At 36.9% G+C, this 18,960-nt stretch overlaps 1 protein-coding gene across 2 annotated transcripts in view; it reads right to left on the minus strand.

The window, feature by feature from the left end:
• The window catches only part of LOC141901922 (nuclear receptor subfamily 1 group D member 2-like), a 43,926-nt gene that overhangs the window by 24,021 nt on the left and 945 nt on the right, over positions 1-18,960 (minus strand). For both annotated transcript variants that reach the window (XM_074789497.1, XM_074789496.1), the window contains exons 2-4: positions 10,281-10,335; positions 8,715-8,759; positions 2,597-2,691 (exon numbers count right to left, since the gene is read on the minus strand). In XM_074789497.1, coding sequence (XP_074645598.1) covers positions 2,597-2,599 — 3 coding nt within the window. In that variant the 5' untranslated portion in view covers positions 2,600-2,691; positions 8,715-8,759; positions 10,281-10,335. The remainder of the gene's footprint in view (positions 1-2,596; positions 2,692-8,714; positions 8,760-10,280; positions 10,336-18,960) is intronic.

Below are 18,960 nucleotides of genomic sequence, written 5' to 3' on the forward strand. Positions count from 1 at the left end.
ACCATTTATTTCCCAACAACTACGAAAAAGAAAAAGTTTGCCAAGTCGTTAATGAGACTAACACACGTGCTTGTCACTTCACTTCACTTATATGAGGAGGAGACACTATTTCAAACCATAACGGCTTTCAATTTACCTGGATGTTAAATATATCTCGTGTAATATTCATTTTAAATAACGAGTTTTAAATTTCATCGGATGAAATGATTTATTCAGATACAGAAGACGGTCGGGCTTTAGAAGAAAGAGGAGAGAGAGCAGAGAGAAAGAGGTCCGAAGAGTGACAGAGAAGAGGTAAAGAGGAAAGTGAAGAGAGAAAAGAGAAAAAGAGGAAGAATTTGGAAGAAAGAGGGAGAGGACAAAGAGAGGAAGAGACAGGAGGGAGAGAGGAGCGACAGGGTGAGAGAGAGGGGTAGAGGGAGAGAGGGTGAAGGGAGAGAGGGGTAGAGGGAGAGAGGGGTAGAGGGAGAGAGGGTGAGGGGAGATAGGGGTAGACGGAGAGAGGGTCAGGGGAGAGAGGGGTTGAGGGAGAGAGGGTGAGGGGAGGGAGAGAGGGAGGGGTAGACGGAGAGAGGGTGAGGGGAGAAAGTGTGACAGAATGTGTCATGACTGCACTCACGAAGATTACAGATTAAATCTAAGGAAAATATGTGATAAAAAGATGATCCCCAAAAATGCATCGAACGAATGAATGATTTCACAGAGTTGACAATCGCTCATTAGTGAATAGTATATTTACAATGCAATAAAGATGTGAATTGGGAGATAGCGTTGAAGAGCGCGTCAAGCGTTTAGAGTATCACTAGTAAAGACATAGTTGAATATTATATTAATTATGTAACGCTGATTCAAGTGCGGCGTCTAGTATGTGTTTCTCTTATTGCTTGAAAAGTGACATCCCTCTCTCTCTCTCCCTCTCTCTCCTCTCTCTCTCTTTTAGTCAATGATTAGTTTGCACTGGTTGGCCATCCCCATCGTACACATTATACGTTCTAAACCGCTTTCTAATACGATGACATTCTGCTGGTGGTTTTTGAGGAATGAAAATCTGATTATTTTAGCCGTTTTTTAAACCGAAATGTATCGAAATAAATAAGAAATGCCTTATTTAAGGAAAATACATGAGGAAATCAGAAAAAAATTATTCGTCGAAGTGGAAATTTCCGAGTACGGTTTAACACAGGTTTGAATTTGCTAATAAACGTTCTCAAGAAACTGCTGAAAAGTTCATACCCTCCTTTAGCGATCTTTACTCAGATGTGGAGAGAATTCTTCTAACTCGAGTACGTATAGAAATTCAATCGAATTTCTTGACTTTTCACATCATATTCTATAACAGAATATAATACCCACTTGACGACAGCGTTCACTAATACTTCATTTACATATGTGCATCGCGTCTTTAATAGTTCTCCAATTCTCACTCATATTTTCAAATACGATTACTTGATTTTTTGATGCCGTAAAAACCATTACAATAACATTGATACCTAGTATTAGTTATTCAAGGGGTTCTGTGTGAGTTGATGTGCACTACATCATCAATATCGGCGTTTAAAAATAACAATAACAATTGTGAATTTTTGTGTAATTAAACATATTTTACATTTGATAAATTCTAATAACTATTTTTGAAACGATGTGCACTATATCATCGATATATTAGGCTAGACTGGTTGCCAGTCAATTCAATTAGATTCATCAATATATTCAAATCTAATATATCTTCACTGTTCCTTAATATCATATAATTCATATCATATTATCTATTGTCAACAATATTGCGCGATAAACGTGTAATTTTTCTAAGACGTCAATAAACGATCGGGTTGGTTTTTTGTTTCATTTATTTGTAGGGTTTACGATGCTGAAATCGACGCACGTTATTGAACCAAATGAATTAATAGATTGACAGCTGAGAGAAGGACAAGGTGAGAAAGAGAATTACGTGTTTACATAGACCGATTGCGATCGCGGTTCTGTATGTTTATAGTAAAAATGATCTAAGATGGCGCTATTGATGCAGCCACATTCGACGCTACCTTTGATCTCGGCGAATTTCGTCTCAGAAAATATTCCGTATCAACGGGCTTCATCTAATAAACATCGTCGCTAGGAGAACTCACAATCCTCAGATATCCCTCCAGAATTCCATGGGAAAAAACCCCAAATGATCGTATGTTCAATGAGTATTCGTTAAGTTCTAGACACCACATTCGTGTTTATCTGTTCGACCAAAAAATCATGAAGGGTAGAATTTTTCCAGAAGATTTATCCAAGGGTCGCCACTTTTCTGCCATTTATAAATTCCCTGAGTTTTTCCATGTGAATTCACAAAATTCCCAGATGGAATTAGAGAAATTTCTAGGTTTGAAATGTTATGATTCATTAATTTTCATTGAATCACGTATTAATTTTTTAAAAATTTGGTCAATAGCATTATCCGAATTTCCTGAGTTTTCCGTGTTTTTGGTAAAATTTGTCAAATTCCCTGAGTTTTCTCTGATTCTCTGAGTTTGTCAGTTGTCCAGATCAGTGGTCTCATCCCGCCATATACATTACAAAGGCTAGGTTTATAAAGGGTTAGTCTACTCACCATAAAAGGAAATAAATTTAACTTCAAGAACAAATTGATGATCGGTGGTCTTCAAAGCTTTGTATTATAAATTGTCATGACAAATTCTGAATTTTCTGCAAAATAAAAAAATATAATCGTCACAAATTAGTTTTGAAGGCATTTATTTCATAAACTGTATGAAACAGTGTGGGAATTAATTAACTGCGTAGCCAATCATAAGCCCAGGTGCAACTGATATACATTTGGATCATATGACCAGTGATATCGCAATACAGCCAATCAGAAAACGAGTGGGATATAATCCGATGAAGACTTGTTTAAACTGCGCGAGGAGATGTGAACAGGTGGCGCTTAAGTGGTCATAGATACTAGCCAGTGTTAGATATAAAAACAATTGAGATGTGACTTTGAAAATACAGTGAACACGATCTGCAAATAAATGATATGTTTTATTAAATAATTTTTTGGATTTTGTTTTACAAATTTTTATTGAAATGTCATTAAAATTGTGCAGATACAGAGTAAATTTATCAGTATGCGATTTATAGGATGTAAACAGCATTCGAATATATAAAAAATCCATTTGAAGCCAGACTTCGAACATCACTCGGTCATTGACTGCGATCAATGAACGTCAGATGACTTTCAGACGACATCAATTCACTCTTATCAATATTCATAATAGACAAGAATGATAAGAGAATTGTCTTCACGATAGATCAGTACTTTCCCAAACTCTATATAACCCTATAAAGTAACCGATTGGCCTGGAGACTTTAAACTATCAGTTCAAAAATTCAAAATATGAAAAATGTTTTCAGGCTTGGAATGTAAAAACTTTAATAACTTAGACTTTTTTTAGATTGACTGGAATATGATGATGATGAAGTTATGTGGTCACAGCTTCTTGGAGCGGAATTTGATACGTCAAATTTTTAAGAAGCGAGCAATTCCGAGATGTATTGTCAGGTATTTGATAGCCTTACGACAAACTACAGGTTCCTAGCACCGAGCGGTTATTGCAAGGACTAATTGGAACTCAACAAAATGTAACGGAGGTGGACGTACCATACGCACCCTGCATACCCCCACGCAACAGGTCTGAGTTAATAATCATCGTGACTGCCGCTGCCGCTGCTGTTGTTGTCTAGTTAAGTGTCATGTCAAGTCTAAAGACGTGATTATATGAATGAAACGACTACGACGGTGAAATCGTCAATCAATCAGGCAGCACTTTAACCAGCTGGGAGAGAGAGTCCATTCGGTGCATTTCAATTGAGATTTTGTTGCAATCGTTCAAGAGCAGCTCCACCGCAATAGCCCTACAAGATGGCCATTGTGGCTTCATTAAAATCTACTTTGTCACCACTCCAGATACTGCTGTTTAATCAGCAATACTAATGCACCCTAGTGGTACGAAGAAGAACTAAAGAGGGTGGACAGTGCTATCAAAACTCCCCCTGGTGCCAACTACAGACACTAGTGTTTAATCAGCAATACTAACGCACCCTAGTGGTACGAAGAAGAACTAAAGAGGGTGGACCATGCTATAAAAACTCCCCCCAGGGTACCAGCTGTTTATATCAAAATCCTAAGGAGTAATAAGTTAAGAATAAACAGGATAACTAACTTGAAAAATCATTCACACCTTGAAATATCAAAGCATAAATTTTTGTTTAGATTTGGATATATCAAGAAATTTATCTAATTACAAAATAATCCTAAAATTCACAATTGTTATTTTCAAATGGCAATATTGATGACATAGTGCACATCAACCCACACAGAACACCTTGAATAACACATAGTTATCACAGAAATATTATTGTAGTCACCAGTTTTTTCAGCATCAAAAAATAAACAGAATTTAGATGAATTTCATTCTAATATTTTCCCATTTCTTATAAAAACAGGCAAAGCAATGATGTAATAAATGATAATGCGTAAGCAACACTACTTGAAGTAAACTAAACCTAAAAATAAACAAATACTGAATACATCATCGAGAAGATCATGAGGGATGGTGTCGATTCATATTCACAGATGTCGCTAGTGCATGCAACATTAGCACAGCTATGTTCATCGTGACGATACCCGGAATAACACGAGAAACTGGTTTTTTCATAGACGACCAATTGTTGTAAATAGAAGAAAATCCACAATTTCTAAAGAATTGCTAGTAAGTAATTCTCGAGATAAAAATGGCTAATTGAATTGAGTCGATTCATCAATACTTGCAGAGTTTTCCTTTCCGACAGATTTCTCTTCAATTAAACAAAATCAGAAATCTTCCAAAAATAGACCGAATTCGAAGTTTTATTCAGGGAGAGTAACAGGATATTCACTGATTTATTCAATGAATTCAAACGGAGTTATTCCGAGCCGAGAACGATCGAGTATCTCGTTTCGTTCGGATTTCAATCGTTTTTTTTTTTCTCCCAGCTATTATTCAACCGCGAATACGTTTATAAATATAGTTTCAAATCTTCGAATATTCAGCGAAATTCAGTCCAGATGATATCGAACGAACGGCGAGGGAAAAAAGCGCGTGGCAGAAAGTTGAGACTCGTAGCAAAAAAAAAACTACACTAAGTTTGGTAACATTGTAATTTTGTTGTTGTTTTTAGGTTAGGTAAACGAGAGAGTGGGGTTAATGGAGAGCAGACACAGCATTTCTCAATAATAAAATGCCTCGGTATGAAAACAAATTCATTGTATCTTAGCTTGTAATAACATATTAACAATACCCACAGTGTAGTTACACTTCTTATGATAAAACAGTCATTAAATCTTCAGGAGAGGAAGAGAGAGAGGGAGGGGGGGCAGTGCGGAGAGGGTCAACTGGGATTTAAAAACTATATGAAAATAACTCATAAACTCTGTTGGATTGAATATGTACGAGCAATTATGCTGAGATAATTGCTCGTAGATTGAATGAATGTGAGAAGAGATTATCTGTCTATAAACTAGCATCTCAAGGAGACAGGGGTGAATTCGAGGACTAATTTTGTAGGTCTTGACACGTTTAATTTTTTACACACTTTTAAAAGGCATATTTGGAGGCTTATTAGAAGGGGTTAGGAAAACTTTACCTAATCCTGTAGTAATTACGCAACAGAAGTTTATAAGATTCGATAGAATAAGGCTGAAAAAAGTTATCAAGTTATCATTCAGAAACGGGTAACCAAATACATTTGAAGGTCTTGTACAAGATCCACAAGACTCCCTCGATTTGCCGATTGTCATGTCCTTATTAATAGCATTACATTATCAAATATGACCTGAGAGATGCGAGACAATATCCCTGATATGACATACGACACACGAGTGATTAGATAGATAGAACTCATAGCCCCGAGACACCGTTAGTTAATGGCATACATGTATTCTTTACGATAATCATCATCCGGGCAACGACTTCGTACAAGATTTTTTACGTCAACGTTTACTTAGATTCTACTAAACGAATAATTTTCAACTTAATTAAAACTAATAACGGGCGGTGCACGATGAATTCCGACTTTCCCATATCATTTTTCAGGCGCGGAAATGTTCGACTTGTAAACAGACAAGCATCGAGCAAGCGTTAATTAAAACAACACATGAACGAAGAATGCATAAAAATAACCTAACAAAAACTTGAAAAATCATCACCGCAATGAACATCACGATAATGTCAATAAGAAACAAATCTTAAAACAATATTTATGAAAGGGGTTATAATAGAGATTTACACAGTAACCGAGTGCCATTCTATATCTGAGAACAAATCATATCCCCGAGTGTTTTACGAGCCACGCTTCAGTCGACTTATATTAGTCCTAATAAATATTGAATCATTAGATAATACTTAACTATAGTAAAATACAGTTATTCTTTAACCACAGAACTTTTTAATACATTGCTAATTGTAATTTCAATGAGAGTTTTTTAGAATGCATCACTATTGATGCTTGTAGACTATTACTATATGTGTTATGTACCTGAACTCTGATCTCCTGTGCCCGTGGACACCATGAGGGTCGTCCCTGGAGAACTCTGATCTCCTGTGCACCCCGTGGACACCATGAGGGTTGTCCCTGGAGAACTCTGATCTCCTGTGCCCGTGGACACCATGAGGGTCGTCCCTGCAGAACTCTGATCTCCTGTGCCCGTGGACACCATGAGGGCCGTCCCCTAGAGAACTCTGATCTCCTGTGCCCGTGGACACCATGAGGGTCGTCCCTGGAGAACTCTGATCTCCTGTGCCCCCTGTGGACAACATGAGGGTCGTCCCTGGAGAACTCTGATCTCCTGTGCCCCCCGTGAACAACATGAGGGTCCTCCCTAGAGAACTCTGATCTCCTGTTCCCGTGAACAACATGAGGGTCGTCCTTGGAGAACTCTGATCTCCTGTGCCCATGGACACCATGAGGGTTATCCCCTGTGCCCGTAGGCCAATGAGCTACAATGTTTAATAGGCCCGCTGTAAGGGAACGACTAACTAGTGATAGTTGGAACATGAACACAGTAAATACATGACCCTGGAATAAGAGGAGAGGAGTTGAATGTCATACTGTCATAATCGATAAAAAACAACACTTGAAAAGTGAAACTCTCTATCAACGGATTGTTATAAACTCTAATTGACTCAACGATGTAAAGACCATCTGATACCAAACGTTCACAGCGCACATGAAGAAACATGAAAAAAATGACTGCCATTTCAGAAGGATATCATATTCAATATTCAGAGAAAGAAAACTAGCTTGAAAGCGCCTTGAAAAATAATGTCTCATCATTTAAAAGACAGATGAAAATTTTCAAATTAATTTAAAGAAATAAGAGTTTTGAAATACATTCAATTACAAAAAAATACCAATTTTCACAATCTAATTTGTTATTTTGAAACGCCAATATTGATGACATAGTGCACATCGACTCACACAGAACCCCTTAATCAACGTTTAGTAGCTATCAATGTATAAAACAATTTAACGACGTCAAAAATAAAATCATTCCGTAATTTTTGACGCAAAAGATACCTCTCAATTCGAGCAAACCCTGATGAAACATCGTCGAAACTACGTATGACTAATCATCTTTGTTTTTTTTTCTCAACGATGAACGAACGCCTAAAAGCATTCTTCATTTTGAAAAATGTTTACATGACCCGTATTTTGTATTGCGTATTGTCGATGTAAATTAGTAATCTGCCAATTTGATGTCATCTATTTATAATACAATCAGCTTCTGTAGCGCACTGACTGAAAATACGCACGTACAAATATATACCGCATACATTTTACCAAATTATGACGAAACCCGTCTCATGAAACATGCGTAATAAGCTACTTTATTGAACCTGTTGTTGCCAAAATGTAATATTCTATACACCATATTACATAGTTTACTGTAAATCATCTTAAATCTGGAATATCGTTATGAAATCACGTTTCGTATCTGACGCATAGTACACGCCGATAATACTCTTTAGAGTAGCCGTTTTTCGACATGTGTTTCGCATATAATCTTTACCAGTATTTCATCATGGTTTTCATTGAAAGGTGTTATGATAATACCATTGTAATGTTTTTTTAAACTTCTCATGGCCTGATAATGACAACGCATAATAGTAGTTGAAGCGCATTCGCGGCGTGTTTCGCTCGTATTGTAACCTGTACCCGTTATAATTCGATCCAGGAACGCGCGAAGCACGAAATATCTCCGAAATGTGATCGAATTAGTCGATACTTTCGAGAGTCGATCCTAACGAGGATTATTTTACGTTCTACGCTTCGCGCCGCGCGTAAAACAAAGACAATTGACCCGAGTACGAGAGAGCGAAAGTATCCACTTTTAGTGAAGCACGATACACGACATCGCAAAATTACCGAACAAACATATTTTACAAACTGATTATTCGATCCTTGACACGAAATTATACCGACGAATGTCATCGGATATAACTAGTTAATTATTGAAAATCATACCGTCATTCGGTGCACTCCCGCCGTTCACGTCAACGTGTTGCATTCTATCAATCAGTATTAGTATCGGAGGATATTTCACTTATAGTAATAAATAAGATGACAGATAATACATGATTTCCGCGATTTATGACGCGAGAGTATAAACAAAAAAGTATCAAACTCACTGTATCGTTCTGTGGCTGTAAAAATCTCAATGCGTTACTTTTCAACTGAAATAGAGAAAAGAATCGTTTGAATTCAGAGACAGACGTTATTTCTCGCGCAGTCGTCGCCAATAAATGAGCTACAGATATCAGAATAAAACCTCGGTGACGGATTAACACCCGGTAATCATCGAAATTATAATTCGAATTAGAACTAAATGATGTAACAGTTGTCGATAAGAGGATCGCGACCATTAGACTAATGAAACGAGTTAGAATATTCAAATACGAACGAAGTTGACGATTTTATAGCAAAAATCATCGAAATGACGCGATATTCATCTTCGACAAACCGGCGAAATATCCTTAAAACTCGTCTAAAATCGAGAAGATTTTAGTCGAGTTTTTCTACTGCAAAGTTTAAGTGGCTATTGACTGATAACTCAATTACAGTTTACTCTTCAAAGTTTCTCGAAGATTCGCGGGAGACTGGAAGAAAGATAATGTAAAATCTCACACCGAGAACACGAGTCCAAAATGCTTCCTCCGGTTAACAGTTCGTTGCTATCCGTCATCTTCAGGGATACTGAACTTTTTATTCTTTATCGCGCGATTATATATTAATCATTACAAATACATCATTACATTGAAATAGAACCTATTTTTCGTCGATTATTGTGACGACGTATTAAAATAGATAATGAACGAATTGTGAAACGATGCCGCAATCTGTTCATCGTTCATACAATAAACCGGTTTCATTCGATATTCTAAAAAGAGCGATCAACCTAATGATATTATATTTATGTCTGTTAGATTCGAGGACACACCTGATCGTAATTACCCGCACTAACATCACGCGACAATACGTTATACTTTTTAATCGCCCCAAACTTTTTCAAATTCGATGAATAGAATCGAAACCTGTTGCCCCTTATATATACAACTGTGATTCAAATTGTTTTCAGACGATGCTGCTGCTGCTGCTGCTGTTGCTGCTGCTGCTGTTTTCTAATGCTCAATCCTCTAGTGACACATGTTTAGATCTGCATGTCAACATCCACAGTAGCATGAAACAATGAGTATTAATTCAGTTTTCCTCACATTTCAAGAAGAATACTGAGATCGGAAGAAGAGCAAAATTTATAATGATTGGTGGACTGATACTAAACTCATTATTTCAGAGTTAATGAGCAAAACCCAAAGTTCATGATAAAACAGTTTATTCTGACAGTTTTGAAGTTTCGACTAAACTTCCAGAAACAACAGAGAAACCAAAATAACTTATTAAATCATGTAAACTTATCAAAATGAGTTATTTTTGTTTCTTCGATGACAAAGTTTAGCCAAAACTTCGAACCTGTCAGAAAATGAATGGTTAAATCATCAACTGTGGGTTTTGCACACTGAATCATCACATCAAATATACCCCCACAACGACAGCGACTAGTCCAAACTAGATTTGTATAAACTCTATATATGTCTGTCGATGATAGGTTTAACACAGAATTCTATACTTTAGACACAGCTGAAGACTCGAGGACATCGAATGTTCACTGAAATCTGATAAGTATAGAATGTACGTACCATAGATGTTGTTGTGTCATCATGTTGATCATTATATCACAGTCTCACAACCAGCCTTCAAATAATGAAAACATTTTCGATCATTAAAATTGGATAAATTCACTGAAAACAGTTGCGTAACATGCGTTAAACCAGACCACGGTTATGTTCCACAATAAACTGTCGTTTTCTAACGGGTAAAAACAATTTGTTGACACGAATGTAATATGATATCATCCCCTCAACAGGGGAGGATTTGTATCCTCACATCAGGGGAGGGAGGGGAGGATTTGTATCCTCACATCAGGGAAGGATTTATATCCCCTCAACAGGGGAGGATTTGTATCCTCACATCAGGGGAGGATTTATATCCCCTCAACAGGGGAGGATTTGTATCCCCTCAACAGGGGAGGATTTATCATCCCCTCAACAGGGGAGGATTTGTATCCTCACATCAGGGAAGGATTTATACCGCCTCATCAGGTGAAATAAAAGTGCATCAAATTCTGAATGAAACTTCAGATTTATGTACAACAAGAGTTATCAAATTACAAGTGCTTAATTCAAAGCTTATAATAAACTGTATTTGAGTTCACGTACAAACCAATTATTTGAATACGTTTATGAGTTAAAATAATGCTTCAATGTTTCAACCGAATTGAGTCGAGTTTTATCTCAAAAACTGTGGAACTGGATCCTGTTATCGCGAATAGTAGTAGGCCTAATTCGAGTTGGATATGAAAAACTGGTTAATGGAATTAACTGAATTGATAATAAGATCATTGGTTCTCATGTGCAGTTCATCATCAAACAATGCTTTATATAAGAGATACAATCAGTAAATTCCATCCTCTGAGACATGACGCTAATCTCGCGTTGAAAAAAAACACACAAAAACGTTAGCTAAAAAGTAGGCCAAGGAGATGAATTCACTTTCTTAGAAGAAGATGTAATAGTGCCGCAATTTCACCAGCATCCATATGACAAGCATCGAAACAAGGAAATTGCAGCAATCTGTTGATGCGGATTCCCCAGAGGCGGTCTTCAAATAGAAATCGGTGAATATCAAACAATAAAAAAAAAACATTCTTTCAGACATATTCACATTTGTGAGTTAGAGAATGCAGTAGACTGCGTTTACCCGGGAGTCCATTGCCTCGGATTACAACATGCCCCAGATAATGTATTACAAATTTTCTAACTACAATGCATCGTGATAAAGACCCATCCCTGTTCCGACTGCCGCCCTGGAATTTGCGAACCTCAGAGAGAATCTATTGGTCCTATAGTGAGCCGAGCAGAGTATACTGTATTCTGGAACAGCTAGAATCCGTCACGCTGCACGACCAACAAATTATTGTTAACGTGACTATCATCTTACGGTATGAGTTAAAGTGAACATTCAATAAGTTCATTTAACTAAAAAACTTTTTTTTTTCATTTCAGTTGTTTTAACCTTATCCACAACAGCGCTTACTGAATCTGTGTTTTGCTTTGTTACTGCGAGATAACAATAAGGGACATGCTCGAACATATCATACTTTAAAAACTATAGCAAAAGTATAGAATACAATATTTAGCAATTGACCTTATTCAAATATTGACCTGTTGTATCATGGGTGGTCTGTATAAAAAATAGTTGGTAGACGTATTCTATTAGGAGAGGCCTGAGCTACAGTTGACCACAGAAATGTCAATGATTCATAGAACGTATGCAACTAAATATCTTCATTGAATATTGATTTGAAAGCAAACTAATGCATCGGTTATAACAAAAAAAGATGATATCTAGTTTCTCCTAATCGCGCGGGTCATTTTTGTAAACTGCCATGAAATTTGTAATCAGTTCATTTCTAAAGCTGCCAGGTCTGTTATAGCTTGATCATGATTTTGTACAGGGTAGATAGGCAGCCTTTTATGCTCAGCAAAAATGAGAAAAAAGGTATCAATTTCTTCAGCCTTATAGAAAAAAGCATGTATGACTGTTGTGTCTATTGATACTGTCAATGACTAGGGATATAAGAACTCATACGTCGAGATCATTGATGAAATTAATTGAAGATTTCTTCATGAAAATCATTACTTTCATGGCTATAAAATCATTAATTTTAACATATTGCAGGAGATACTAAGAGCGATGAGAAGAGTGATGCGAGCTCGTGAAGTACGTGGACAATCGATGTATTTTGCCAATATTTACCACGCTATGACAGCATCTTCAGCCGTGTTTCGCTGAATCACTCAATTCAGTTTACAAAGTTCATTTTCCTGGTAATGAATTAAAGGATCTTATCGAATCAGTGAATGATGAGTGTTAATAGTATTAAGTTCATACATGTCTTCGAACTAGAACGTATTATAAATATGCCTGATGATGGTGTTGTTAGTGAATACCAGTCACCACCATACCTGACTGGTCACCGCCCTCAGCAATGGTTTCATACATAAGGCAAAACTTTCTTCTCCACTGACCAGAAACCAGTGGTTTAATGGTAGCACACAGGGCTTGAACGCCGGAGGTTCCAGGTTCAAGTCCCGATATGGCTATAGGGTTATGGATGAGCTGTGGTTGGACCACTCCCAACATGTATCAGCATCTTTTTGGTTACTTTTGATAACAGTTTCTGAACTTTCTGAGGCCGCGAACTGATTAAATCACCGAATTGCAGCTGCTACAATTATGATTTCACGAAATTGAAATTAGGGCAATTAACGTGCACATCAATCAGGTAACAGCTACAAGAGTTATCAATGTTTAAAAACAAAAACCTTTTCCGATTCTAAATGTGTAGAAAAACGTTATCGCGAAAAACTCACCCGATAAACTTAGAGATTATAAAAAGTCGCGACTTACAACAATCCTCGATAAGTCGTTAAAATCCACTGATTTCATATCGAATTGCTCGCGTGTATAACAATTGAATCGGATAGACTGCCATATTGTTTACTTATGGGTGGGTTGTCTGTAGCTGTCAATCAGAACTGATACTGGATAGATACTCTGTGGCTATGTCAATATCCCTCACAACAGAGTAGGTTCTTATTTCCAGTATTATTATTTGAACAAACACGAAACATTTTTGTACAGATCACGTACATATAAAGCACATGTATATATCATCATCATCATCATCATCGCCAGCCAGCCGTCGAGGGTAACTTTCATTGATAGTGTCCCGAATGACCAGCTACGGTTCATGTGAAGCATCCTTACCGCGACCTGACTTCCAGTTAATGACGAACAAATACGTTCTCTTTTCAGGACACTAATTGACTGACAACGTTTGCTCGACGCTGGTTACCGGGTATTTTTTCGCCGTCGATCATGATTCGCTTCTATGATATAACAAACGAAACGACATCGGAAGAATTTCAGAAAGAAAAGGGCACGGGCACGGGGCGCGGGCACGGGCGCGGGACATCGTTTACATATCGTCAAAAACATTGACCACGTTTCGCGTTCTCATGCGCGATGCTTCACTGAATAATCACTTTCATGTAATAATTTGATCGCGGCGAGGGTTTTCTCTGAACTCACGGAATCATCTGTGAAATGACTAGACGAGCGCCAACTGGATTTATATAGTGCTTTTAATAATAAAGAACAGAGAGTCAGAGTAATGGACTATGTTTGCAGTGATGCTTGACTCACGTTGGAGAGATGTTCAACCGATCTTGCGACAGACACAAGTAGTTGACAAGATTTTCTCTCTCCATCACCATACATCTATACATTAACAGTTAGAACTCGGAGCTACCATTATATTCAGTTTCAGCATTATGTCATAGAAAATCCTTGCATGATCGCGAGATACGATACATCGGAAAACAAATACTCGCTCTCTCTCTCTCTTCATGGTACGTTCAACTTCTGTTGAATGAATATGAAACTCTTTACGGTTGTAATATAAAAAATTCCGATCTTTTCAGAGCGACATCGAGAAAAAACTCCTCAAAACTATTCTAAAGAATTACTAGCTATAAATATAAAATCTATAAATATCGCGTCATTTTACTAGGATTCGAAGCCGAGAAATCGAAAAAAAGAGAAAAAAAAACTTTTCCTTTTACATCATCGACTGTGTCTAATATGAACAATCAAACATACCACGAACAGTACCTCATTAACATAGACATTATACACACGACGACCACCACGCAGAAGAAAGCATTATTACTTGCCAGCATCTTCTTAAAGACTGAAAGCCTCTTCTGATGGTCTAAACACCTCATAAACTAACACTACTCAGTATGTCGCCAGCAATAAGACCTCTTAGAAAATCAAATGTCATATAATACGTGCTAGTGGTGACAGCTAAGAGCTATGTACTGTCTTACAAAGGATTCAGACAACATTAGACGACGTTTCTTACAGCCGGATAACAACATCCACTATATGGTTTCACAAGGCAACTTATTTATATATATATATATATATATATACATATACGTATTCGTATTTTACTTCAATAAAATCAAGTTCTTAACAAAATTATTTCAATTGTGAAGGTTTTCTGACTGTCATCGAAAACCCTCTTGTAATTATTGTTATTATCAAATATCTCATTTGATAAGATATTATATAGAATATTATGAAGATTTCAATACGAAATTGTAGATATCTGTCATTACAAATTGTGTGACTCATATCAGGTTGACAGATGCCCCCTTGTTCAATTAAATTTGGCCATCCAAATTTTCACAAAGTGCAGATGCTAAAAGTTAATTAATTCCCAAAAAGAAGCTTGGTTCCACCGGTACAACCGGTACAGCCCGTCGTTGTAGGTAGTAAGATAACCCTTTAATCATGAAATGCTAAGTATTTTTATCTATTTATATAATGAAACAGTCACACCTGATATTCATCTCTGGAAACTCTGGATTACATTTTCTGAATACGAATCCTTCAGCTTTGTTCAATACATACGAATACATTGCCTCCCGATCCAATTTCTGCAGATTAATTTGCTTTACTTCGTAATTAAAGGTTTTAACGCATTGGAAAGAAAAGCCTACTACGTCCTCAATCCACTTCAATAGCTATCTATCTATATACTTCAAACTCTTCGAGGCTTCGAATTCTTGGAATATTCACAAACATTTCATAGAAATAAATCCATTTTAGCTCGCGGCAAGAATTGACATTTTCAGCAAGTTCTAAACATGACGAAATCATAACCGAACATGTACCTGTTATATTAATGAGTCTTTACTTTACTTTGAATAAATTTAAATTCTATTAGTAGTTGGAAGCATAGATTCTGATGGAAGTAACAAAATAATTGAACTTCTGGCACTTTTCAGAAATGTTCTATTCGTCCTATACGAATAGTTTAAAAATCTGACACCATCCTTTGTAACGTCAACATTTTTCCACGAGAACAAATTTTGTTAAATCTTACTTACATTTTATGCAAATACCATTTTTCATAACGAATTATAAACAACTGTTACTCTATCTATTCAGAGAGAGATACAATAAATTCAGACCTGTCATCATAAAAATATCTCCACGCTTCCCCTGCTGGTTATATCGTTCACATTCATCCCGAAAGGACGACAACTTTTGATGAAGTTTTCTAAAAGTGTCACTATGGAAACAACTGCCCATAGCTAGCAGTCGCGACGAGAGACTCAGGCGTGGCAGCTTCTTCAAAGACACTCGACTTAATAATCTCGAATTTACTTCCTTGAGACCAGATTTCAAATGAGGATTAACGTTAGAAGTCAGCGTAGTATCAATTAGATGATTACAAATCCTCTATTATCCTCTATTTGATAATCAAAACCCCGATACTTACGACGTGAGAGTCTGAGCTTTAATCCATCTGTCTCGCGTTATTCAAACAACGTTCATCAGTTCAGAAAACTCAATTTGAATAAGAATCGACATGACTTTGATCGTATTAACAGGATTCGAACTCAACATGTGAAATTTTTCCTCAGCTCAATTCGAGTGAATGAGGAGCCTAGGCATAAATATGAAAAATGATATTCGACTATCTAGCTAGAAATATCATGGGGCAGATGCAGGGGTAGGCTTTGACTGGAGTGAACTACAGTGAACCCCGATATAGCGCCCTGCCATATACCACCACCCCCGCCTACCGGCAGGTTTTCTCAATGTACATATCAATACAAATACATAGTAAAACACCCCCGATATACCGCCCTGCCATATACCGCCACCCCCGCCTACCACCGGTTTTCTTAATCTACATATAATTACAAATACATAGTATAGTAAAATACCCCCGATATACCGCCCTGCCATATACCACCACCCCCGCCTACCGCCAGGTTTTCTAAATCTACATATCAATACAAATACATAGTATAGTAAAACACCCCCGATATAGCGCCCTGCCATATACCGCAACCCCCGCCTACTGCCAGGTTTTCTCAATGTACATCTTTATACAAATACATAGTAAAACACCCCCGATATACCGCCCTGCCATATACCACCACCCCCGCCTACTGCCAGGTTTTCTCAATGAACATCTCTATACAAATACATAGTAAAACACCCCCGATATACCGCCCTGCCATATACCGCCACCCCCGCCTACTGCCAGGTTTACTCAATGTACATATCAATACAAATACATAGTAAAACACCTCCGATATACCGCCATACTCTCTATACCGCCAAACTTGATGTGAGTGCTATATCAGGGGTTGACTGTATATCCACACAAAACAGTGGTATGGAAATTTGGAAATTTCAGTGCATTCTGATACAATTACAGGCACTCGGTGATATAAGCTCCTGTACTCCAGATACAAGTGGAAGATAGGATCAAAAGAGTTTGCGTTTCGAAAAGGGCACAGGAAAATAACGATAATCTGGAGCCACAACCGATAAATTCACTCATTCAGCAAACTGATAGACGTTCACAAATCTTCCGAATGATTTTTCGATCAAGTCGTAAATGCCCTAGAAAATTGATACAGCGCGAAAAAATACATTTTCATTCATTCACAGACATACGGGTTACCGGTATATTCATAGAATATTAAACATGTGACATAACTTAACAACCAGCAGCAGCGGGACATAATCATCGAAATCAAAATCTGTGAATATTTCTATCAATTATACATGTTAATCTTTCACATAATGTGCATAAAATCTTCTTTAAAAATAACATTTAACTCTGGCAAATTAATCACCTTTTATTCATATCAATGATATGTTTGAAATGAGTAAACTTAACCAGAAAATATCAAAAATAAAATACCTCAATAGTCGGGGGCCTGGGATGGGAGTGCTCCCCCATAAAACTGATGCAAATAGGAATGGAATTCCTGCAATTTGGTCTCGAATCAAGTTTCAAAGATATTTTGAATGAGAAAAGTGACATCGAGCAGTGAAATCTTTTTAATCAAAGTTGAAATTATCTTGAGGCCCTGCAGTTCTATCATACCCTAGATCGAAACATCAAAATTCTTACAAAATCCATATCAGAAAATATCAAAATATCACAATTCCTTCATAACCTTCCTTTCAAGAATATCACAAAATTCTCGACATGACTAAATGATTATTCCTCATTTTCACAAACTAGTGCATATCGATCACAGTATAGAAACATATTCCACATCACAGATAGAGAGATATATAATAGAGGCCAATTTCTCATCAGAACATACATTAGTATGAACATTGGATGAAATAGCATTGTTACGATAGTAGCCGAAGATAAAATATCTGAGCTCATGAGATACGGAGTGTTACATCAAAAACAGCCTATAATAAGCATGATAGAGATGTACCGTGTATACTGCCTTGAAGCTATATCAAACAACACGCAGAGAATTCATTGAGTATCCTCTACAGACACTGCGACCAGGTCCATTATTATCAGTATTTTGAAAGGATAGTAAATATATTCATCTATGACAGGCATCTATATTTTCTATGATATTTTCAATTAGTGTTCAGTGGATGTCGATACAGTTTATACATCAGGCCTGTAGGGGATCCATGTCTGGGGGCAGCCCTGCCCTGTAGATTGGGCGGCTAATGGTCGTCTTAGATTGTGCAACACAAGGCAAAATTTACAAGGCTTAATTTTAGTAGTGGGTACCAGCGTCATATGCAGCCCTTAGGCTTCACTGGGCTTGAGTTATGTTTTGTAAAATGCTCTGTTTGTTTATATATCATTCTATACTGATAAGAATTGACTATTTCATCATTATATTATTTAAATTGTTTTATTACACATTTATTTTCAACAAAGTTGGCTGAATGGTAATCTGTAAGGCAAAACATACCTATGGCCTGTACGCAGTGATTTACCATAGGGTATTAATTTCTAGGTTTGATCAAGCATGCAATATATTGAAGAGTATTATTCTGAATAGCCAATGAGATTGAACAGGGAATTGTTTGGAAAATACTTTGTGGAAATCTATGTTATATTCACAGTTTACTATTCATGCTCTATGTGCGCGCTCACTCAGATTTCTGCTGCGATGATTCGGTAGAAGAAATGGATTATTAATTAAACGTGGAAACTAGCAGAAACCAGGTTCAGTATTGGTGACCTAAGATCAGCTAGATTCTCTAATCATTCTCCGCAGTAATGTTCCTAGATCTATCCTTTATTTTCCTGTGAATAAATTCTGGAAGTTGTATTAATTAGTTTTGACTTATGTATTTTGTTGTAGTGTTAGTAAACAATAAATTTTCACC

Source organism: Tubulanus polymorphus, chromosome 3, assembly GCF_964204645.1.
Source record: "Tubulanus polymorphus chromosome 3, tnTubPoly1.2, whole genome shotgun sequence".
Classification (NCBI taxonomy): domain Eukaryota; kingdom Metazoa; phylum Nemertea; class Palaeonemertea; order Tubulaniformes; family Tubulanidae; genus Tubulanus; species Tubulanus polymorphus.